The sequence below is a fragment of the Eutrigla gurnardus genome (genome assembly GCF_963514095.1).
Source record: "Eutrigla gurnardus genome assembly, chromosome: 3".
In the NCBI taxonomy this organism is placed as follows: domain Eukaryota; kingdom Metazoa; phylum Chordata; class Actinopteri; order Perciformes; family Triglidae; genus Eutrigla; species Eutrigla gurnardus.
Window position 1 is genome coordinate 15947285 of NC_139917.1, and position 24026 is coordinate 15971310.

Genomic DNA, 24026 nt, shown 5'->3' on the forward strand with positions numbered 1-24026 from the left:
ATCAAATTAGATATTTTGATGAAAAATCACACGGCAGAGCAGCTATATAGTTATAAAAGTCAGTTTGATCTGGGAGTAAAACTAAGAAAGAAGATGAAGCCACATATTGTTGTGTGTGGTTAGTGGTAAGATGAAGAGAAGATTTTTGAAGTTTGATCAAACCTCAGACTTCCAACAGTGAGGGCTTTTCCATTGGCAACACCAAAGAGAAATCAATGTATGTACTTTTAATTTGGTTTGACGTTTTACAGAAATAGAATGGTTAATATTATTTTGTCCAGTTTTATTTTTTATGGAGTAGAATGGGCTGCAAGCAAGTCCTAGTTGATCAGGGTGGATGGACGGCTTCTAAAGCACAGGACTATCATGCAATGGTCCAGTCCCTCCTGAGCTATGCTGAAGCACTTTGGTGAAGGATAGGAAAATATTGCGGTGTTTGTTGTAACCAAATATAGTAAACACGTCCCCTCTTGTACTTTTAAGTCATTGTTACTTTATATGCCACAATCTTACACACACAAACCAAGTGCTGAGTTGACAAACACTGCATATTTGCATACGCCACGTAGCAGATGGCTTGAGGTCCTTTAACAGGCAACGGTGGCGTGAAGTGCGTTGCAATGCTCACCATGTTACTATAGCGGTGTCTCCTTTCTCTGTTCCTATGTAGCAAACTGCTCCCACAAGTCATTGTGTGATTAGAGGGATTCTTTAATTAGTTCACAGCTTTGGAACAATGCCTCCGTAAACTGTATACATTGTTGTTCTGTCGTTGTTTGGCTTTGTTGATTGTTGTTTATCTTTAATAGTTATTGTTTGTCAACCGCCGTTTATCATTGGTTGTTGGTGTACACATCTTGAGGGGGGATATGTGAAAACAACAACACCCAGTTAATATTCAACAGTCTCGCCATATTGCCACGCATCTGTTCCTTGTGTAAATGTAAGTGTGTGCGTTTGTGTGTGTGTGTGTGTGTGTGTGTGTGTGTGTGTGTGTGTGTGTGCTCAGCTGTTGGGTGTTTCTGTGTTTGGGTTGCAAAGATAGACGGCTGTTAATATCAGATTTTGTGACAGAGCCAAATGTTCCACTGTGGGTAAAGACTATTACAAATGGCTAGAGGGTGTTTTGGCGAGACACTGAAATCACAGCACATAAATAACATTAGAGAGCAAAGAACTCACACACACACACACGCATACACACACACACACAGACGCACAGACGCACTCACAGCTTTTCAAATGCCTTGTATGCACACAGGCACATGCTCCCAATCCAAACGCAGCACAGCGGAATTGTGTTGCTGACTATTATGAGAAAATCTCACTTGAAGGTAGAAATGCAAGGCAGGAAAGAAGGAGGAAACATTATGAATATGCAGGCAAACATATTCACACAAGGCTTGGGCTTGTGTTCACATCAGGTGTTCAGTCGTGTGTATGTGTCCACAGCTAATCTCGCTTACTACTGGACCCATAAGTGTGATTTCTAAAGTAACGCTAAATAACGCTAAAGTTGTTGTTGTATTCTCCACCAAATGTTGGATGTGTGTTTGCAGTTGATGGGCAGATGCTCTTTGGCTGACATGGTAATTTACTGGTAATTTACTAATCTGGCTGGTGGTTCTAGTGGGTTTCAATCATTTATGTAAGATATTACAGAAGTATGTTTTGTTAACGTATGTTTAGTCACTTACTTAGGGGAACAAATTGTATCATATTCCTTTTCAATTATTATGACCTTTTGTTTAAAATCTGTGAAAAGGGCATATTTATTTCATCCACTCTGTGCTACTACCATCAAAATATTGTTGTGGTCAGAGGACGAGACGGGAGAGAGCTAAAGAGAGTGAAATGGAGAGAAGTAGACTGAAAAATAGTCTGATGGCATGAGGAGAGAGTGAAAGGAGGAAGGGTGAAAACGTGTTCGAAGGAAGAAGAGAGGGAAGGCATTCAGCCAGGAGGTGAGGGATGAGGAAGAGGAGGTGGAGGAGGAGGGGGTGGTGAGGGACGAGGAGGAGGAGGAGTTGGTGAGGGACGAGGAGGAGGAGGAGGGCGTGAGGGACGAGGAGGAGGAGGAGGGGGTGGTGAGGGATGAGGAGGAAGGGGACGGTGAGGGAGGAAGGGGACGAGGAGGTGAGGGACAAGGAGGAGGAGGTGAGGGACGAGGAGGAGGAGGAGGGGGAGGAGGAGGTGAGGGACGAGGAGGAGGAGGGGGTTGTGAGGGACGACGAGGAGGAGGTGGTGAGGGACGAGGAGGGGAGGAGGAGGGGGTTGTGAGGGACAACGAGGAGGAGGTGGTGAGGGACGAGGAGGGGAGGAGGAGGAGGAGGGGGTGGTGAGGGACGAGGAGGAAGGGGATGGTGAGGGAGGAAGGGGACGAGGAGGTGAGGGACAAGGAGGAGGAGGTGAGGGAGGAGGAGAAGGAGGAGGAGACAAACTGATAGGGTGCAGATAGGACGCCAGGCAGTGAAGCAGAGAAAGAAAGAGAGGAGGAGGAGGAGGTGAGGGAGGAGGAGGAGGAGGGGGTGGTGAGGGATGAGGAGGAAGGGGACGGTGAGGGAGGAAGGGGACGAGGAGGTGAGGGACAAGGAGGAGGAGGTGAGGGACGAGGAGGAGGAGGAGGAGGTGAGGGACGAGGAGGAGGAGGAGGGGGTTGTGAGGGATGACGAGGAGGAGGTGGTGAGGGACGAGGAGGGGAGGAGGAGGAGGAGGGGGTGATGAGGGACGAGGAGGGGAGGAGGAGGAGGAGGAGGAGGAGGGGGTGGTGAGGGACAAGGAGGAAGGGGACGGTGAGGGAGGAGGGGGACGAGGAGGTGAGGGACAAGGAGGAGGAGGTGAGGGACGAGGAGGAGGAGGAGGAGGAGGTGAGGGACGAGGAGGAGGAGGAGGGGGTTGTGAGGGATGACGAGGAGGAGGTGGTGAGGGACGAGGAGGGGAGGAGGAGGAGGGGGTGGTGAGGGACGAGGAGGGGAGGAGGAGGAGGGGGTGGTGAGGGACAAGGAGGAAGGGGACGGTGAGGGAGGAGGGGGACGAGGAGGTGAGGGACAAGGAGGAGGAGGTGAGGGAGGAGGAGAAGGATAGGAGACACACTGATAGGGTGCAGACTGTAGGAGGCCAGGCAGTGAAGCAGAGACAGAAAGAGAAAAGCACATATTTGATCTTATTGTTATTATTTGTATCTGCTAGGCTTTCTTTCCCCACTCTCAACACACTTCCTTTCTGCATCCCCTCTTTTTCTCCCGGTCCACTGTTCTGTCACATCATTTTTTCTCTTTCCTTCTTCTCCGTGTGTCCACTAGGGGGAGGGTATGAACCACCGCTATATTATCTGCCTTTGTATCAGCAGCACCTTTTTGTTCACTTCCTTTGCTTCCTTCTGAAGAATCCACACTCTTGAACCATGTACTGCAATAGACTGTTTCCGGAATTTGGATTCCATGTATTCATGTCGTATTCAGCTTTGATCAGGTTTGAAAAAAATAAATATTCACAGATCAAGCACAGCATGTTTGAAAGATGTAGAAGAGTCAAGTTTCTTGAAGCTCTCTCTCCTCACCTAACCTCCTAATTGTACTCACTTGCCCCAAAAACAGAGATTTCTTTCAATTGCATGCTCAGCCTCCACTGGTACAAGGTCCCAAAATTAAAATTCAGTGTTTACCCTAATGGCAGTTGATACATGCAATTAAGTGAATGCAAGGTGCCACAACAATGCAAATAGTGTCAGACGACTGTTACATTTCTCCCCCACATTTTTTTATTGTGTGTGTGTATTTCCCTTATCAAATCATATCGTCATTATTTGGGGGCGTGACAACATGTATTTGTTGTTTTAAAGTGGCAACAATATTTAAAATAAAAACCAATGCTGATGCGTTACTGCTTGAAAATAAGAGTTCTTTGTAAAGTTAAAGTTTCAGCTTTTCCATTTTAAAAAAGCTTACCCACTGGCACCACGAGGAGTTGAAGCTCCATGTATTAAAGGCCACAAATAAATTGAAAAGGGCCTGGCAAGGAGTATTCTATCCACTTTAGAAACAAAATAAATACATAGAATATTCACAAAGACAAAATCCTCATTAAATGTGTTAACCTGTTCTGAATGCAACATTCCATTCACTCAATTTATCTTCGGTTTATGCTTCATATTGTTGATTCATGTTGCCATTAATGTTGTTTTTTCCCCTTTGCTTTGTGTCCCAAGATTTTTTCATACTATCAGCACAAAATGCAGTGGAGGGCAGTGGTTTCTGTACAGTAAAGTGAAATGATGCCTTTCCCAGGGGCACTTTATCACTTTTTATGTGACCAGATTGACATTCACAATCTCATTTCCCAACATATGTTCTTCCATCTGTATTCCCAATAATGTGAACAGCTAAAGTTGCACACTCGCAGATACGCCTGTAACCTGTAAATCTCTGAGCAAGGACACGCTGTCTTTTGATTTTTTTCATCTGCTGTGTTAATCCGGGTATCTCCGCTGTGCCAATTACTTATCGAAACATCTTTCGTGCTCCGTATTTGTTCTATTCTTATCTGTTCTCTGTGCTGCTACAAATACCAATCTTCTCCACAGGGATCATTAAAGTTTCATCCAATCTTTGGAAAAATACAAGATAGCACCCTTTGCAAGGCCTATTAAATAAAAAGGAGTTCAAACCAGTTGCTAATGATGTTATTAATGCGGTGGGGGCCTGTTGCTGTGACTTCCCAGAGTCACACTGAGCCTCCAGTCGGCCAACGTGATCGATCACTTGGCACGCAGCTGGACTTGTTCAAAAGTAGACTTTTAGAGAGTGAGCATTAATTCTATCAAATTAATATCTTCACATCTGACTTCTTGCACCTGGAAAAGGTTAGTTTCTCAGCTTTCTGAAGACTGTCTGCTCCTCATCACATCATTAAAAAGGCTACGTTGCATGAGAGAAGGCGTGAGCCCGCAGATGGGTGAAAACAACGCACACACTGACTAAATGCACTGTAGTCTTTTCATTGTCCTCAAGCTGTAATGTTGCTTTGCTGAGATGGGTTTTCTATCAGGCAGCTGTATGGAAGACCGAGCTAACGCTAATGAAGCAAAGCATAGACTGTCCCGCTGTGTTTCTGACCTCTTCTCTACAAGTGGGAGCAAAGCAAGTACACATAAATACCTTCTCTGTTTGCCTGCGTCTGATCATGTGAACCTTTTTTGTTTTTGGATACTTTATCTTTCTTTGCTTGTGTTTGAAAGCAGCAAGCGACTCTGTGTCTCGGTGCTGAAATAGTTCAGTCCTTTTGGGCATGGAGAAAATTAGTTTTGGCCTTCAAAAGATGTAGGAAATGTCAGCTACACAAGGAATGCAACGTTTGCTTTAATTGAGTCCGAGTGAGGGGTGGAGTTATATATATAGTATATATAAGTGTTTTGTTTTCTCTTGTTCCATTCCAAAAAAAAATCTTTTATACATGCACATCATGAGGTTATCATTTTGTCCGTCAGTTTCGAGTGATGTATCTTTAAAAATAAGAGAGGAAGAGGAATAAGTTTGTTATTTTATTTTACCAGGATATGCTGTGTAGATTAAGTTCCACCACGCTTCATCATATTCACCACTGAACCAGTCTTCCCATTGTGCACTTTTACGTGTTTTCCTCTCTTTTCCATCAAAACGAGTGAATGAACAATGTGTGAAATAGCTGCAGTTGTGGAGGAGTGAAGCTAGTCTTTCACTGCTGATTAAATTATCAGCTCGGTGCCCCACCGGAAGCACAAAGGCATGAAATTGCTTGACGTTTTTTGCTCCTTACGCGCTTCTCCATTAGCCATTTCCTGGGCAACATTTCACAGCGTGGAGGACGCCGACAGCCTCGGAAAGTTGTTTTGGAGGAACTCAAGGATCTGTGGAGCAGTGTGTTGTGTAAAGGTGAACAGATGTGCGGGACACCGAACGTCATGGCAAGACAGGAATGAGTGAGAAGCGGGTGGTAAATTGACTGGTGACGAACATACGATCTGAAAATGTTTATTTCAATGTCCGAGGCATAAACATAAATGGCCACGCACACACATACGCACACATTTCTTTGTTGAAAATCAAATTTAAGGACCAAGAGTTGCTGAGGTCCAACATTTACTCTTCAGTGGTCACAACTTCATCTTTAACACACACACACACACACACACACACACACACACACACAGACAAACTTCAGTCTCCTGCTCTTTCTAGCACGCACATTGTTTCCAGAAAGACAAACCTCTAATGTACCTTGACTCCTTCCTGTCCCACCTCAGTAACTCAGTAGATACTTTTACAACTTTTTAAAACAGCCCAAGGCTTTCTCTCTTCACTCTTTTCTTTCTTTCTTTTTTTTTTTTTTTTACACCTGCAGGATTCATGGGGCGATTCATGAAGCTACATCCGCCTCACTTACAAAGACACAGACTCACTGCAAAAGTCAGGATGCTTTAGAAATGCCAAATTTCTGCCTTCTGTCTCGATCCAACTCTCTAAAAGTCAAAGGGTGTCACTTTTTCTGTCTTTTGTCTTGTTTCAATGCATCACTCAGCACCACTTTTTAAAATTAAAAAAGTTTTTAAAGTGCCTGTTGGATGGGGTATGCCGGTGGCAGCAGGGTCACTGAGGCAAGTGACGGAGCATTTAGCGTGAAAAGGTTAAAGGTTTGCGTCCCAAATGGCAAGGTGGCGATAAGGTGTTTTGGCTTTCAATGGTTCTGAATAGGAAAAGGGCAGGATGAATGTCAGCCAAGTCTTCTGGGAAATATAAATCACACTAAAAAGCCCCCATTTCAACATTTCCAGATAGATTTCTTCCCAACATCTCACACTGCTTTCAAAAATACACCAAATGAAGTCATTTCTTGAAAATATGCAGTTTCATCCCAGAGTTTGTAGGACGTATGACATTCCATCATTCAACCATCATTCATCCTTTTGTTTTGTTTTCCACATTTAGTAAGTTGTTTGTTGTTTTTAATGTATGGAACATTTATGCTCCCATAATAACATCGAGTGGATGTGTTGGGCAGTCTAGATAAAGTGACCTTAGAGATTTGTGCAGGGCCCCACCAATGAATTACACAACAGAAATGCTCCACCCTGTTTCACATCAATGGTTGTACACAAAAAGCATTTGCATCTCTAAACTCAATGGTTGGGGTTCAGTTCAACTCACTAAAATGAGATTAAGATGACATTTAGGATACTGTTTACTAGGAGAGGTAAGACAAATATAAACCACATCAAATATTTATGCAAATTCTCAGCTGATTGTGAAATCACAAGGAGCTGGCTGATGATTTTGGTCATATAGTATTTATTTAAAATGTCATACAAGCCACTATTTTCAAAATTATGCTTGTTCTTTACAGCCAAAATGCCACATCTGGAGCTGAAAAATAACATTTCAAATACAAAGTGGGCCTTGACATGTGGTGTGCAAAATGTTCCTCCAAATTCTTGCAACAGAATGTGACTTGTGAGTGGCGGGGATGCGAGAAACTAACCCAGAATGACTGTGATTTACTATGCAGCAGGAAAAGCACAAGTGTTAATGCTAAAATGAATGCTGACTTAATTCTACTTAGCTGTTTCATTCAGAGGGTCCTGGTATGTGCATGCTGGAGGAGAAAGCAGCATCATTATATTACTATGACTAACACCTGTGCTTTTCCTGCTGTCACAAGTCAACATGTCTGCTGGTTAAAGGGTCTTTAAAGGGTTAAAGAGTAGTCCGACCTTCAAGGCCTGGTTCTATGAGTCAAGTCAAAGGACAATAGACCTCTCAGAAACTCAGGTATTAGGTCCAATGTCAGGGCCGTTTGAACACTGTTGTTAGTTGAGCTTTACACACTGACCATTGCAAACCCTCACAGGCAAAACACAAAGTCACTATTTAAATATATTGGAAATTATGAATGCATTCAGTGAACAGTGGACACGAGCAGAGAGGACAAAATAGGAGTGAAGATCAAACTTAGATGTAACATCTAAACAAGAAAATAAACAAATGGGATTTTTGGTTTTACTGTAACTCCCTACTTATATTTCAGACAGATCTGAGGATCTTTAGATAATGTATTTCTTGAAATGTGCAGAAATTGGACTCTCCTCCTCTTCTTTTCCTGCATTTGTTTTTCTTTTTGAATATCTAAGGCCCTCCCCTCCCCGTCTCCCTCTGTTTTTCCCTAGAAATGAATTAAGATAAAACCCATTTTATGTTGATGTATTTCAGCCCTGCTTATCTTGTCAGGTTGGACAAATATGGGGTTGTATAAAATGGCCTTGTCACAACTGAAGGTCAAAACAGATCTATGTGAGAAGAGGAGGGGACACGGGTTAGCATGAGGGAGAGGGGGATTGAGAGAGAGAAAGGGAGGAACAACATAAGAATTGAAAGGGAGGGAGGGACGACGGTTTTCTCTGATAATAATGAATTGCAAAGATAACGGCTTAGCTGCAGACTCCTGCTATCTGCACCATGAAAACACCAACACACAGAGGCCCGACCAGAAACTTTGTGTGTGTGTGTGTGTGTGTGTGTGTGTGTGTGTGTGTGTGTGTGTGTGTGTGTGTGTGTGTGTGTGTGTGTGTGTGTGTGTTTTGCAGGAGGAAAGTCAGGAGATCAACAGGGTTAGTCCCCTAAGGAATATGAATGTATGTACAAAATGTCAATAATAGTTGCTGAGATCTGGACCAAAGTGGGGGACTGACATATATGACTGAACTATATATATATATATATATATATATATATATATATATATATATATATATATATATATATATATATATATATATATATGAGAATGCTGATACACGTGTATTTTAATGTAAATAATGATGCAGTAAGGTGCAGTAAGTTAGGCTGTACTTATACACAGTACAATATTAGACGCAGCAGTGACGCATGTTCAAAGTGACATTGTTCAGTAGGTACAGTGGTTATACTGGTTATACTCTTAGCATGCTCTTATTTGAGAATGTTGGCATGTGAACGTTAGTTAGAATTTAACACAAAATATAGTTGAAACTATCCATTCTTTGTCAAAATATTTTCAAGACATTATTGTTCCTCAAATTCACAAGTTAATAAGTAATTTGGTGGCCCATATGAGAATGCTGATACCTCAAGTACATGAGCACACAATGACACATTCATAAATTAAGAACATCATCATTCACAGAGCAGTAATAAAATACACAGCGTTAACACTGGCCTCCAGACTATCATCGAACACATAAATTATCCAAAGTTAATCAAGTTGAAACCTCAAACCCAATTTTTCAGCTGTTAATCGATGTTCATGGCAATTTTATTATGAAAGCCATTCATCCTGGTCATACTCACTATAATGCATCACACAGCAGCTTTTTTTCTGGGGTTTTCTGTTGCCAACTACTGACATTGACAGAATTGATTTGTTCTTGCGGTTTAAGAATTGGAACACATTATCGTATAAGTTACAGAATCTTCTGCTCGGACACTCTTCAATTTCCCCACGGCTGTGTATTTCATTTCTCCTTGAGTGCATAGACTGTAAAACGTGGACGTAGTCACCATGACGGTATTGGTTTAAGATCTTGCTTTTTGACCATCGCCACCTTGTTTTATTTGCAACCAAGTGACACGAGAAAGCCAAATACAATCAAAAACACAGAATAAGACATTTTTTGTGACCAAACTATGGAAGGTTTAAAGTTACATTAAAAGGAGCAGCAGTAGTGGTACATCACAAGGTAGTGACGCCCTAACGCCTGCTTTATCCTCTATTTGACTGTAAATGGACCATAATTTACTAAATGAACACATGCTGCGTTGAAGACTTGAAACTAGCTGTTGTATTTACTGATATATACTGATATAATAAATCAAGTGAGAAGTATTCATATCATATTCTGATAGACTCCTATGCAAGATTACACAGATTACACAGACTTTTTGCAGCCGGAGGAGTCGCCCCAAGATGTCCATTTGTGAAGAACTTTTCAATCCTGGGGGTTGCTGCCTGCTTGAATGTTAAAGAAATGGTGCCTCTTTATCCCAAATTCATTTTTTCGAAAGTGTGTGCTGGTCAAACTATATCTGAATAGTTGACATACTGAAGATATGAGTTTTCCACATGACAAATGTACAGATATGCTACATTATGTCTCTATATCAGGCAGTTTAAAAAATGAGGAAAAACTGGAGGTAAAGAAAGTGGGAAATGGCATGTTTGTGAAGGACGGGTGAATTAAAAAAGAGGTGAAAGCAAACAGGGAGAGAGACGGACAGAGAGAGAGGGGGGGTGGGTGAGAGACATAGAGTGATAGATAGTCAGTATGTATGTGTGTGTCTGCCCATCAGAGCTGGTTTGAGCCTGCAGCAGCGTCACTGTAATTGCCTCAACTGTCAAACCAGCCTAAGATCCTCACATCACTGCTGTTGACTAGACCAGCAAGCTCTCTCTCTGTCTCTGTCTCTCTCCCTCTCTCTCTCTCTCCATTGCACATGCATGAGTTGTCCTGTTTCCATTCCCTCAAACTCTTTTAATCTCTTGTTTATCTGTTTGGTTGTCGGTCCGTCTCGCTCTTTGTTTCTCTCCTTCTTAACCTCTGACTGCTGCAGCGATTACTCTCTCACACTCCCAGGGCCAATGTGAAGAGTGTGCATCTAACACCTGTTATACTACTCAGCTAACCTTCCCTCAACCTTTAATCCACCTCACGACTTCTCCACTCCTCCAGTACCATGACCTTCAACCCAGAATAAACAGCACATTTAGCTGTGGCAAAGAGCAAACTCAGACATGCTGATGGAGAAAATGATGTGATTCGTAAAGGTCTTCCCATTACACCAAACAAAGTACACAGCACATCGTAAATCATTTAGTCTGATACTAACTCATAAAATCCCATTTTCATTTAAATGCGAGTAGCAAATTAGCGGAGTGAGATGACTTAATTCTGATGCAAACCAGCCCGCTTCAAGCATTTTCTTAAATCAAGTGGCATTATCCCGACGCTGCTAATGTGCTCCGCTTCAGCTTGTTGCAATTTAATGAAGGAGAAGTCTTAAATTCAGTGAATCTGCATTTGGAATTAATGGAATTAGCTCAGTCAATCAGTTGATGTCTTTAGTTTCTCTCAAAAGACGAAAGTATTTTAAAAATCCAACCCCCAACTAAACAGCTTCTCAAGGTTGAATCGTTGCCATAGCAACAACACCCTGAAAATAATAGAAGCAGCAAAGGAGCGATGTTGATATAGAAATATAAAGTGCAAATGAATTACGCAGGGTCAACCAAACACTTAAACACAGTAACTGCATCTTTGCCGTATTAAGTATTCACTTAAAAAGAAGAGAAACATCTGGAAATGTCCAACATTTTAAGCGTTTCCATCAGTCAAGTAAGTCAGAAATGCAAGCATTTAATGGGAGCTTGATGAGAGGATGGCTCGCAGGTGTGCAGGATTGAGTGTGAATGTGAAGGACACTAACAGAGGAAGCTTGGTAGGTTCACTCCCAGCCAAAGTGCCTTTGGCCAAGGCACTGGTGCTAGTTGAGGTCTCTCTGTTATCCAGCCACAGACAGAACGCACATCATAAATTCAATGAATCCATCCCTTTTGGCTGGAATGCTTTATCCCTTCAACCTTTCAGGAGGGATTTGGTAACCAGCCTTCTGAAGTACCCTTGAGCAAAGCTTCTCTGGAAAAGCGCCCTTTTCGCAAAGCGTTTTCTCTTATTTTATCTTTGTTGTGAGCATGCTGTTTAATTTGTCATACTCACACTTCATAAATTGTAATTCTGTCTGCTTTGCCGTAAGCGCTCTATTTAATTCCACTTGCCAACATGCCCTTGAGCGAAAGCACTGTGCTTATCTAACACCACCAAGCTGTTTAATCATCTCTCATTGTTTTCAACTTTGAGTCACAGGCTTAGCTACTGACCCCTTGCGCTCCAAGGGGAGAGACTCCAACCATGGTCAGAGCACTACGGAGCAGTGCAGTAGAACAATTATTCATATTCATTCTTGTCGGTTTTCTCAAAGGCAAAGTTAAGAGTTGCTGCACAGTAAAACGAGAAGAAATGAAACCAGAGGAAAGTGAGTGTGTCAGGTAACTCTGAATGCGTCTCTGGCTACACAGTGAGCTGAAATGCTATTCACCCAATTATTGTTGCTCGGCCAGAAACCCAAAGAGGTTCATCATTTGAACTGCATAACTATTCATGGACTAACATGTAATATTAAAAGGTTTATTCATCCTGTGGTAACCGCATCAGGCTCCTGTTCATACTGCCTCTGCAGTTGGGTTTCCCCAGCTTCCAACATGACCAAAGTGTGTTTACATTTCCCAGGCTGGAGTCGCCGACTCGGACCCTGACCCTGGAGGCCCCTAGAGGAGTGGAGGTCAATGCTGGAGTGGGAGACTTTACGGCGTCCTGTAGGAAAGACCTCCTCTTGCAATCCTCGGAAGGAGAGGTGAGTGTGTTTCCATCTTAGGCTTTGTTTGGGTGTAAACATGTCTATGAGGATGAAGTGATTCATATGTTTTAGTATGTCTGAGGGTATCATATTATATATATATATATATACATATGTATGTGTCTGTGGTGTGCGTCAGTATTCGTTTGTGAGAGAAACGGACCAAAATAGCTATGTTCATCGATAAATACAAGGGACAACACAGACTAGTGTGTGTGTGTGTCTGTGTGTGTCTATAGAGTCTATAGCACTCTATAGTGTTGGGCCCGCTTCATTAAAGTACCTTATTAGGCTAATGAGCGTCATCAATCCAGGCGACCTTGTCCTCCTTTTCTGCCCTCCCCCTCTCATCCCTCCTTTCTTCTCCTCTTCTATTTGGGAGAAGTGACTTCATTAAAGCCGGTTTGATGAGGTTCCCTGTCAGTTGCTGCTGTGTGTGTGTGTCTGTGTTTGTGTGTGTGTGCGTGTGTGTGTGTGTATCATTGTTAGCCTGCTATCTCACTGTCAAGTTCTTTGCATAGCAGCCTGCCACGTTGTGTGTGCACAGAAGCAGCCATTATCCTAGTGTGTGTGTGTGTGTGTGTGTGTGTGTGTGTGTGTGTGTGTGTGTGTGTGTGTGTGTGTGTGCATCAGCCTGCCATGTTGCATGTCCGCTGGAGCATAGTGTGTCATTAACTCAGTAATTAACAGAAGAATGGCCCCCTCTCGTTCTTCGCACTCACTGTCATTGTCAGTCATACACACAAACACACTGTCTTCTATCGCATATACACACACACACACACACACACATACAGACAAAACAACAGTTCTTCTGCTTTTCTCTTGTTCTCCTTCGTCCTCAGTTCCTTGTCTAGTTTCCATCCACCGGGCCTTACTTCTTAAAAGTATACAGCTTCATCCAGATACCAGGAGGTCTGAGTTAAATTAAGCACACAGAGGTCACCAAACTCTTGGGACAGCTCTGGCATATTGGTATTAAAATAATAAGACGGAATGTCAGAAGAGATGGTGGACTTTTCAAATATATAATTAATATGTGCAGCCAGAATATTACAGAGAGGTGAGTAGAGAGTGTGGAAAAGTTTGATCCTGTGAGGTAGTTTTGATATATAAACACTAATTATAAGCCTTATGTAACAAAGACATTGTTCAATGGTATGCTGAAGTGGTAGAAAGTAACTAATTACATGTACTTAAGTACTGTACTCAAGGACCATTTTGAGGTATTTGTACTTGACATGACTATTTCCATTTTCTGCTACTTCATGCTTCATCTCCACAACATTGTACGTCTTGTTCTAAATCAGTATATTTCAGTACATATACAGCTTTTCTTACTTTGCAGATGCAGATTGATATCTTTTGTTATTCATGTTATGTTTTCTTATTATAGATTTATCTACTCAGAAGTATATGCAGTCATTAAAATGAGCCCTGCCTTGACAGCTGCAACACTGAAGTGCACGCATCAGTAGTTTCAGTAGTTTCAGTACAAAATGTTTCTGAACCGGTTCATTCTGCATAATGAGTATTTTTTTACTTTTTGGTATTTTAGTGTATTTTGGTATTAATTTATACTTCTAATTGCGTACTTTTAATGAATTAAAATATTTAATGCAGGACTTTTACTTTTCACGGTTGTATTACTATTACTAAGATCTGAGTGGTATACTGGGGACTGCAAACTTGGTGTGGATGTTTCGACAAATATTACAAGAATATAACTATAAATCAGGATCAATGACTTTATTGCACCAAAACAAATGACTAATGACAAAGTAACAAGATCTGTTTCTTTATTTATTTAATATTATTTCTTTATATCTACTATTCACCATTATGAACTGGATGTTATCCACAGTATCACGTTTTTTTTTACAGCTAAATTATTTCTTAGCCCATAAAATACGTTTGAGGGATGTCAAAGACGGCCAAAAGGTTGAAGGATGTCAACATATTTCAGTCCCAACATCAAATTAGAACTGCAGTCCAAGCAGTCTAGCAAAAACTGTCAAAGGGACAATGACAAAGGGAATAAAATTAGACATTTTGAGAGCAGTTTTAAAGGGAGCAAACTACTAAACTGACACCCTCACAGTCTGTGGCCACCACAGCGAGATAGTTGGGGAGCTGAAGTCCCAAGGCTGGTTTTGGTTCCATTGGACGGGCGCTGTCTTCCAGTGAGACAGTTTAGGGGGCAGATGGTTGCCTGAGCCTGTTTTCATCCTGCTCTTTTGGTCATACACTTTGTCTGATGGAGGGCAGACATGCAATCACCTGCTCAGCAGCGCACACGACATGTTCAAGTGTGTCCTTAAGCCAAGCACAAGGGTGCCATTGGAGCCATGGTTCCCTTCTTGCATTTTGGAGCATGTGTCTGTGGTATCGTTATGGCTGTATTTGAGTGTCAAGGCAAAACGACATTCCAACAAGGCCCTTTGCTTCTTCAGGCAACTTCCCATCTACCCCTTTTCTCACAACCCTCCTTTCTTTACTGTCTTCTTCTACATGTTCTTCTCATCCTCTGACTCCCTCCTCTCCTCCTCAGCCTCTCGGTCTTTCATCTCTAAGTAACCCAGCCTATCTAATTAACTTTCTACTGCCGGGGTTATACATCACTGTGGCTGTCACTTCCCAGGGAAAGGGGAGGGTAGAGAGGATTATAATTTTTCCCATTTTTCTGTCATCTCTTTCTGTCTCTCCCTCTGTTTCATGTATTCTTTTGTCTCTGTCTGCTCTTTGTTCGTCCATTATCTATCTCTGTCTCTCTCCGTCTCCCTCTCTCTCTGTCATCGCTGTAAAAATAGATGTCTCCGTATTGATGGCGAACAATAGCATGCAGCTGGGTGTCACAAGGATTGTGGTGTGGGCCTTTGGCAAGGCTTGAGAAACTGAAGGACCAACCTTGTCACCCATCCGGCAGTACGGCACCCGTTTGCCAGACGTAACGAGGCACTTCAATACAGCTTAATAAGTGCAGGTGTAAATGTGTTCACAAATGCTCCAAATAATTCACCCATGTGAAATGCAGCTGTGAGCTTGAGATTCCAATAGATGTGATTAATGTATACAATTATAATGTCATATTTGACATGAGACTTGACATGGAACTATTTTCTATAAAGAGTTACTAGGGTGTTCTATTAATGAGTCATTGCCAGTTGATTACCCTGCTATTCAAAATAAGCATTTAAAGATGTGCTTTTAAAACCGCTCATTCAACCAGAGCCTTTTCTCCTACTTTGAAGATCAAATGTGTGAATTCACAAGTGTGTGCGTTATTTGACACCCTTCCTTCCTTCCTATTCAAGGAAGAGCAGCCTACCGTGACATACTGTGACCACACAAAGAGCCGCTTCAGGTTACACATTATGATTCTGCAGGTTGTTGTCTTATGTCTGAACTGAACTGATTGTTCAGAGGGGACGTTTAAAGATACTGGGGATATAGGGACAGGAAGTCAAAGTCAGTCAGACAGGTAAAGAGACATGAAGAGCATCTGGAGCATCATCCTGTTTACTTGTCTAGCTCAAGTGGATTATTTATAATGTCTGATTTGACTACTTTCCAAGACTCTGATCCTGGGACCACCAGGGATTTGAGAGCTATCCAATGATGCTCGCCTTTGTAGATCAGCCTACGGGTATGTCTGCTGCAGGGTTATACTTTTTAATCCAGTCAAAGTTAGAATTTAGTGGAACAGTTTGTTGAAACCTTAAGATTATTATTATTTTTTTTTTTTTTTTGTACTGTGTAATCAATGGTAAATCAGAAGATAAAAACATGATCAAATCAGATGAGAGAGTTGCAGATGACACAATACTGCTCACTTGTAAGCAACACTAGTCAGCACCACAACACCACGTCATTGCATTTTGTGTGCAAAGGAAGTATCCGTCCAAGCGGCGAAAATTACCTACACACGCCCCCTAAAAGAACGGCTTATTCTTATACCCATAAGCTTCCATTTCATTCATTCTCATAGGAGCTTTCCCCCGACCGCTGACACCATCAAATGAACAGAGGAGAGCTGCTGAAGGGAGGATAGAAGGAGGATCGGAGGAGTGGGAGGTGGAGGCGGATGGCAGAAAATAGATGTTTCTGTCGATTTTGCAGGAGAAAATAAAGGCGTGCAGGACAGCGAGGCTTAAAGCCAAATCAATGTTGTCAGCAGCTGGCACTTAAGAAGGGGCCATTAAAGTTTAAAAAGTTTGGAAAGCAGCGCTGGAATTAGGGCCAAATGGGTTAGAGGTAGAGGAGCGCTGGCTTCCATTAAAATCAAAGCCAACGAGAGCTGACAGATCCTCTCAGGATTCCTGCAGTCCTCCTGGCTTTTTTTTTTTTTTTTTATCAATTCCCTTCCTCTCTTTCTCCCTCCATCTCTTTCTGTCCTACATTAATTCACTGTCTTTCTTTCTTGTCCATCCATTATCTTCTCTCTTCAAGTTTGTTCCCCCTCTCACTGCCTCTCTCCACTCGTCTCTTTGTTGATTATTTCTAAGTTAACTCTCCATCAATCTATCCCGTCTTCTACTCGTCTCATGATATGCACTTTATGCATCCGCAGCGCTTGTCAGCAACTCTTGTGCATCACTCATTCTCATCCTCTGGCTGTCTTTTTACTGAAGAAGTAGTTTCGTCTCACTCGCCGCTCATCTTACCACACAACTCCTTAGAGAATCGACACCCTCGCAGACTGGAACATGTAGTCTGCATTTGCTGAAAAGGAGTCGTGTTTTCAGCCATGGCTGGAGAAATTGGTTTTAAAGAATTGAGTAAGCCGGCTGACTAAATGGCTCTAAAGTTTTACTTTTATTTCCACTGATGACTCAGAGTACCTGTTGCATTTAAAGCCTTACAGTTCTTTTTCCAATTGATAAAACACAATTTTGCAAACTAGGCTAGTTTTATCAAAATACTTAACACAATTCACAAAACCACACACCCAAACTGCAAAATACCTCATATATCCTGCAAAATGAAGCACTACAACCAAAACTACATATAACTTTATCAAAATCAAACTTCTGCACCCAATGGCACACACTTCATTCATATTATTGTTGTCCCAACTACACACTGTTGGGCATAATGAAAAGCACTCTCATATTTAGTATGCTTTGCCATAACACTGAAATAGTTCAGATTGTTCACATGAGCAGAGATATTTGCAGATACACACATATATGTTGATGTTAACATAGATTTTTTGATTTTTTTACCAAACAAGTCAGTGCAACACATGCAAAGTAGATATACTGTATTTACAACTGAAAAAGAAAATTGCAGAAAAAATTTAGAAAAAGAAGACTTCCTGATTGAAGCAGTAACTATTAACAATGGTGGCACATATAGGAGCTAATTGGCTCATGTACTGTCATTTTGAATGCCAGTGTTTTGAAATGGCAAACATGTGACTTTATGTCAGATTGTTGTGTCTTATGCAGGGAACCGTGTTCAGTGCATTTAAAAAGTGCCATTTTGAGTTGCAAAATGTGTGTAAATGTGTGTTTAAAGTTTTGGGGACTTGAGAAGGGGTTTTGCTCTCTGTGTGTCAGTTGAAATAGTTCTGCTATGCATGTCATTTTAGTGTTAGCGATTGGAAAAAACTGTAATATCAAACAGGATCCTTGTCACAGATTTATAGATCTAACATTTTCGTTCTTAATACACCCATAATGTCAGAAAGGCTGAATAAGAAGTCAAGCGGAAAAAGGTCCTTCACAGCGGGATAAACCAGAGCACCAATTAGTGTGCAAAATGCTTACATTTTGATGTTTGTTTGCTGTCTGTTGAGAAGCAGACAGCCAGAAAAAAATGCGCTTTAGGGAGTGATACTGCAACGCACTCAGCAAATACCGTCTAAATGCCTAGAACAGTCGGGCACATAAGCTCCAACAGTAGTTTGTGGTTTAACTACGAGTATTAATGCAGGCCAAACATGACTCAGTCATTTTCTAATGACATAACATGTCCGGAGACTAACCCCAACCCTATCCACTGTTGACAGATATTTACTAAAAAATGCATTCTTCCTAAACACAAATGCAGATGTATTGCTGACGTTGGCCTCTAGGCCTGTTTTACAAAAGCAATACATATAGTATACTATATGTGCATTTCTGTATTTGACTACTCATTAGCCAGCTAGTGACCAGCTCACTCGTCAACAGACAACATCTCTGTTCTATACTACTGGTTCTTTAAGTTCAGGAGTAGAGTGGATGGCGTGGTGAACAGGATGTGCCAATCAAAGCAGTGAGTCTAAATATAATGCAGCATTTGGGAGATGTGTGTAATACAGGACAGCAGCGTATCGTTCATGGGATTGGAAGCTGGTACATGGGTCCACGCAGAAAAAATACAGACATCAGTCCAAAGTCAGCCTCATTCGGAAGTAAACAATAGCAAACCATTACCAATAGCTTAAAGTGTCACCATCATCTTAAACTCTTTTCAGATAAAGAAATATTAAATGTCCGACATGCATATTTGCATCTTTGTGTTCACAATATGCACATGGGTAATAACATGAGTCTTGCCTCCCTCTGCTGCTGACTGCGGCGAGGTGAAATCAGGTTAACAGCAGAAACTTTTTACAAAGTTAGGTTACCATGGAGTTTTATCGTTTGTTGACACAATGCAGGGGTTTATTAAGACGCTGTAGCCTGGAGGTGTTATTGGGCTGCTACACTGGGAATGGCCTTTTTTTCCCCTGCTGCTTGTTGTTTTACCTGCGGGTAAGGCAGAATGGTGAGTGAATTAGAATGCTGGCAGGGGGCAACTCCCTGTCGCGAAGTACACGCTGATGCTGTGGAAAGCCCCGCAAATATGTAAACACACACACACACACATACACGGAAACACACAGGAAATGAGTCCTGAAAAAGTGCACACACTCAAACAAATGGACGCAATACACTGGATGTATCTACATATCTACATAACATCCAGCCACATGTGCACACACACACACACATTAAACACACCAAGCTCAAGACTCATTTAAGCACACATATGAGTGTGTATGCACAGATATACACACACACAAACGCACAGAGTGCACTCGTAGCACACAACCATAGCCATGTCCTGTCTCAGTCTCTAGAGCCTCTCTGTTTACCTGCAGACTTGTTTCCATCATCCAGTACCACACTTTGAGATGAGTGTGTGCGTGTGTGTGTGTGTGTGTGAGACGTGTGTTTATAAGAGATAGAAAACAGATTAATAGATACCTGCCAATAGATGGGAGGAGTGGATGTTTTTCAAAAAGGTGTGATTAACGTTGGAAAATTCATTAGCCTATACTTCACAGTGCCAGAGCCATTCATAGAGTGTGTGTGTGTGTGTGTGTGTGTGTGTGTGTGTGTGTGTGTGTGTGTGTGTGCGTGCGTGCGTGCGTGCGTGCGTGCGCTTCCGTCAGTCTGACGCAACGCAGTCTCAGCCTTTCGTGGGAGTTTTGTCTGTTTTTCTTTCTCTCTTATTACTGTAACCGTCTATCAGCGTGTTTCTGTTATTCTGCCACTGCTTCTCTGCCTGACTGTGTGCTGTTGTGTGTCTCTATTCCTGTGGATGTTTGCTCTGAATGCATGTGTGTGTGTCTATGTGTGTGTGTGTGTGTGTGTGTGTGTGTGTGTGGGGGGTACAGTAGAGCAGACTGATATCGCTTCATGCACCCGCTTCATCTGGGTTACCACACTCAGTCTCTCTCCTGCCTCTGTCATTTAGTCCATTGTCAGCTCCCATTCCAGCATCTGTCCATTCCACACGCCTAATGGTCTGTGTAATACACTCAGATAGCTTCACAACCTCCCACCTATTTGTGTTGTTGGAGCGTGTGTGTGTGTGTGTGTGTGTGTGTGTGTGTGTGTGTGTGCAGGGGGAGCAAGAAAGAAGGAATAAGAGAATGGGAGGCAAGGTGAGCTGAGGTTAGGTGAACTTGAATGTTTTTGTGTGTGCAGAATTCTGTGTGTTACTAAGTGTGCATGTGTGTGTGTGTGTGTCTGTGTGCGTGCTGGTGAAATTGTATTGTTATTGTCCTTTCGACCTCTGTCATGCCTCCCTCCCTCAACTCCTATTCCCTCAAAGACTTTTCTGTTGTTGACACTTTCTTGTCCACTCGGGTTCCACGTCAGTATAACTTAAACTGCTGCGTGCCTCGAGTCTGTGCAAAGGTTTGATTGGACCTGAAGAAGAGTCTGATCACAGGAGCCGTACATTCTGCACACTTTGTCAGGGAATCACAGCACGCCAACCTGGATCTGGTTTCATCACATTGGTGACTTCGAGCTGTCCAAACAAACAGTTCCTGTTCCACAGGGAATGCAATTTTTAAGAGATTTGGTTTTGATTTTGAGATTTCAAACATCATTTAACAGCCAGTCAACTTTTAATCAGGCAGATAAGATGGATGAGGTAACAGGTTATACAGGTTTAAAAATATTGAAGGTAGCGTATCAGCGATCAACATGCTTTTTGTCAGGTTCAGTCGGGCTTGAATCCAGGCTCTTGACTATCTTGTCGCCAGATGTTCTCCTTTCAAACAGTAATTTGGCGAAACACCTCACGTAAACTGGGAGCGTTCAACTCTACAATTCAAAATTCGCTCCATTAATTTTACATCATGCATTACAATTTGCGTATACACACATTGGTACCAAAAAGGCTCTTTATACCTCAGTTTGAACATGTATATGATTTGTTTGTCCAGCAAGTGATTACTACTATTTGACTATAAAAGCATTTAAAGAAAGATGCAGTAAAGTGAATGGGTATTTGCAACTGATGAAATATGATGGAAAAGATGGAAAAGGTAGACTATTTGTCACAGCAAACAACAAAAAAGCAGCATAAAAAAGCTTTCTGTCCTGAATGTTTTTTCACCAACATTTCATTTTTCACCCCATTATCTATTCATTCACCTCTTCTCTTCCACGAGACTCCCCACTCCCGCTCTCCTCCATACACGCTTTGTCCTCCTAAACTACTCCTCAACGCACCCCCAACACTTGCCCTTTCTCCTGATCTCCCCACAAAGACACTATAACCCTCGTATCTCCTCCGCTGTCCGTTTCCCTCCCACTCTCATCTCAGGGAAACTCGCCGCCGTTCCCACGTCTGTCGCAGCACATTTGCCTCCAATCGTCTTTGTTCCTCAGCTGTGCCAGAGGAAATCATCCATGAAAAATGTTCTGACCCTCCATAATTGCTGCTTCCCGCATGTTCCCCATCTCCTTGACACCAGAGCAATGTGTTTGCTAAACCGATGCTGGAGAGAGATGGCCTCAGACACCCAGACGTGTACATTTATGCAAATGCAAGAGGGACACGTACACATAGAGACAGACATCATCAGACGCAGGCTGACACACACACACACACTTCATAATTCCACATGCATACAGGTAGAAGACAAGAAAATATCAACAGAAATTCAACTCTATGATAGTGTTGATAATGTTTTGTACTACCAGGTGTTCCTGTTGTTTTGAATGCTACCCATATCTGTGTAAATGTAGATGGACACATTGCTGCATATACATGCACATTTACAGTAACAGATACATGATCCAAATGGGAGCTTTGGCATACATGCGCACGTCAAATTCAAATCATCAGCATAAAGGATTGTTTTTAGGTTTCATTTGAAATGAAAGATTACTTTTCTCTGTGTCTGATAAAATGTATAATCATGTCAGGCTGAAAACTAGGCTCCTTTTCTTACGTCCTCTAAAATCATCTTTTTATTAAATCATCAGCAACGTTCCACTATACACAAAGACCTTTTTGGGCTCTGCCTTCCTCAGCATGTGCATGATTAGCAGGTTTCTGGTAAAGGTATCAGTGAGTGAATCAATAGAACCACTGATACCAGACACAGAACATCCATGTAGGTAGAGGACTGCTGCTAATGATAATGATGAAAAGAAAGAGTCTACTTTTTTAAGTGCCTGCCTTATATGTGAATTCAGTGAACATTTGCTCCTGCCTGGTAGCACCATAACGGCTTCCAAGAGACATGATATCAAGGCCTCAATAGAGCCCACTATTTCCTTTGATGTGCTCATACAGGTGAGTGATATAGGAGAACATGTATCCATGTAATACCACAAACCCATGCACACACACACACACACACACACACACACACACACACACATGCAGATCAAATGCAGGCATGTGGCTGTATATGTGTAGAACAATGCACTCGACAACAAGCACTCCTTCATACTCTATTCGTAAACACTATTACATCCACAGTCGCTGTTGCTACGTTCACATGTTACATAAAACCTCATACTTACTGACACTTTCATTTGGGATGAATGTCCACGCTAATCCAACCTTAAGCTCTAACAAATGACTTACGCTCCCCTTCCTCTACTTCCATTTCCTCTCATCATCCATCTGTCCATCCACCACCTGTCCTCCATTGCATTTATTGCCTGCTACCCAGCATCCATCTATTTCTGTCTCTCTTTGCTCCCACCCTTCAGCCCCTCTCTGTTGACCTCTTCTTCGCTCCATCCTGCCTTGTAAGTCTCTCGTTTACCTACTAATCGCCTCCTTCTCTCTCCAATCTCATAAAAAACACCCCTCCCTCTCCATCTCCTCTTCCTCCTCCGTCTTTGACCCCCCCGTTCTCCTCCCCTCAGTTTGTTTTGAGAATATTTATCTCCTCATTCTCCCATCCCCGTTGCTATGTCCAAGCTCACCTTAGGTTTCCATGGCTATGGCAAGCAGGCTTTTGTTTTAGAATAAAACTGGGACCGTGTTGCCAACAGCCCTTCTTCCTGATAGACTAACCTGGCAGCTTTTATTGGGGAGCCAAAGGGAAGATGACAGGTGTGCACCAGGGACCTGTTAAATGCTTACCTTGACATTTCTAGATGTGGTGTGGTATTTTCCTTTGCCCGGCACATGGGGAGATAAGTGCACATATTCGTTTTTCACAAGCTCTGAAAGAGTCTTGTTGTCATTGTTACTGTGTTATTAAAACCAAGGGCCATGGTGGACTAATGAGATAGCTGTACACAGTAGGTTCAAAGAGGCTCACTATTTATTTTTGAATAATGGAAACCTTCCCTCCGAAATGTCTCCAAACAAGACTATTATGAAGATAATCTAGAGAATATCTACATTAACATAAACTCAGTGAACTCCAGAATCATTCAAATATGACTATATGGACAAACAGATTAAACGATCGCCTTGGAGGAAGCATTCATTTATAGGGTATAATGTGTGCTATATATAAAACATGAGGAAAATTCCAATATTTGTCATCCTAAATCTTATTCTCATTGGTATTTGTGGCCAAACTGACTATTAATCATGCAAACGTTGCACCTAACATGTCTGCTGTTGAGATTCCCGAAATGTGGACTCTGTGTCGCCGAAACAGTGTTGTAGGACACTTTGAATGAGATTTCCAATACAGTGCAAATAAGAAAGTACATTTCTATCAATCAGCATATGATTGAATCAACAACATGTCTCACCACCAAGTAAAACACCAAGCTTTAGATAGAAGGATTGGGAATGAAC

General features: G+C 42.1%; 1 protein-coding gene across 1 annotated transcript in view; it reads left to right on the plus strand.

Annotated features, from left to right (window-relative positions):
* LOC311011220 (zeta-sarcoglycan-like) overlaps positions 1-24026 on the plus strand; it is a 303588-nt gene that overhangs the window by 274479 nt on the left and 5083 nt on the right. Inside the window, exon 7 of the mRNA XM_084006038.1 lies at positions 12350-12473. Within this exon, the coding sequence (XP_083862164.1) occupies positions 12350-12473 (124 nt within the window). The remainder of the gene's footprint in view (positions 1-12349; positions 12474-24026) is intronic.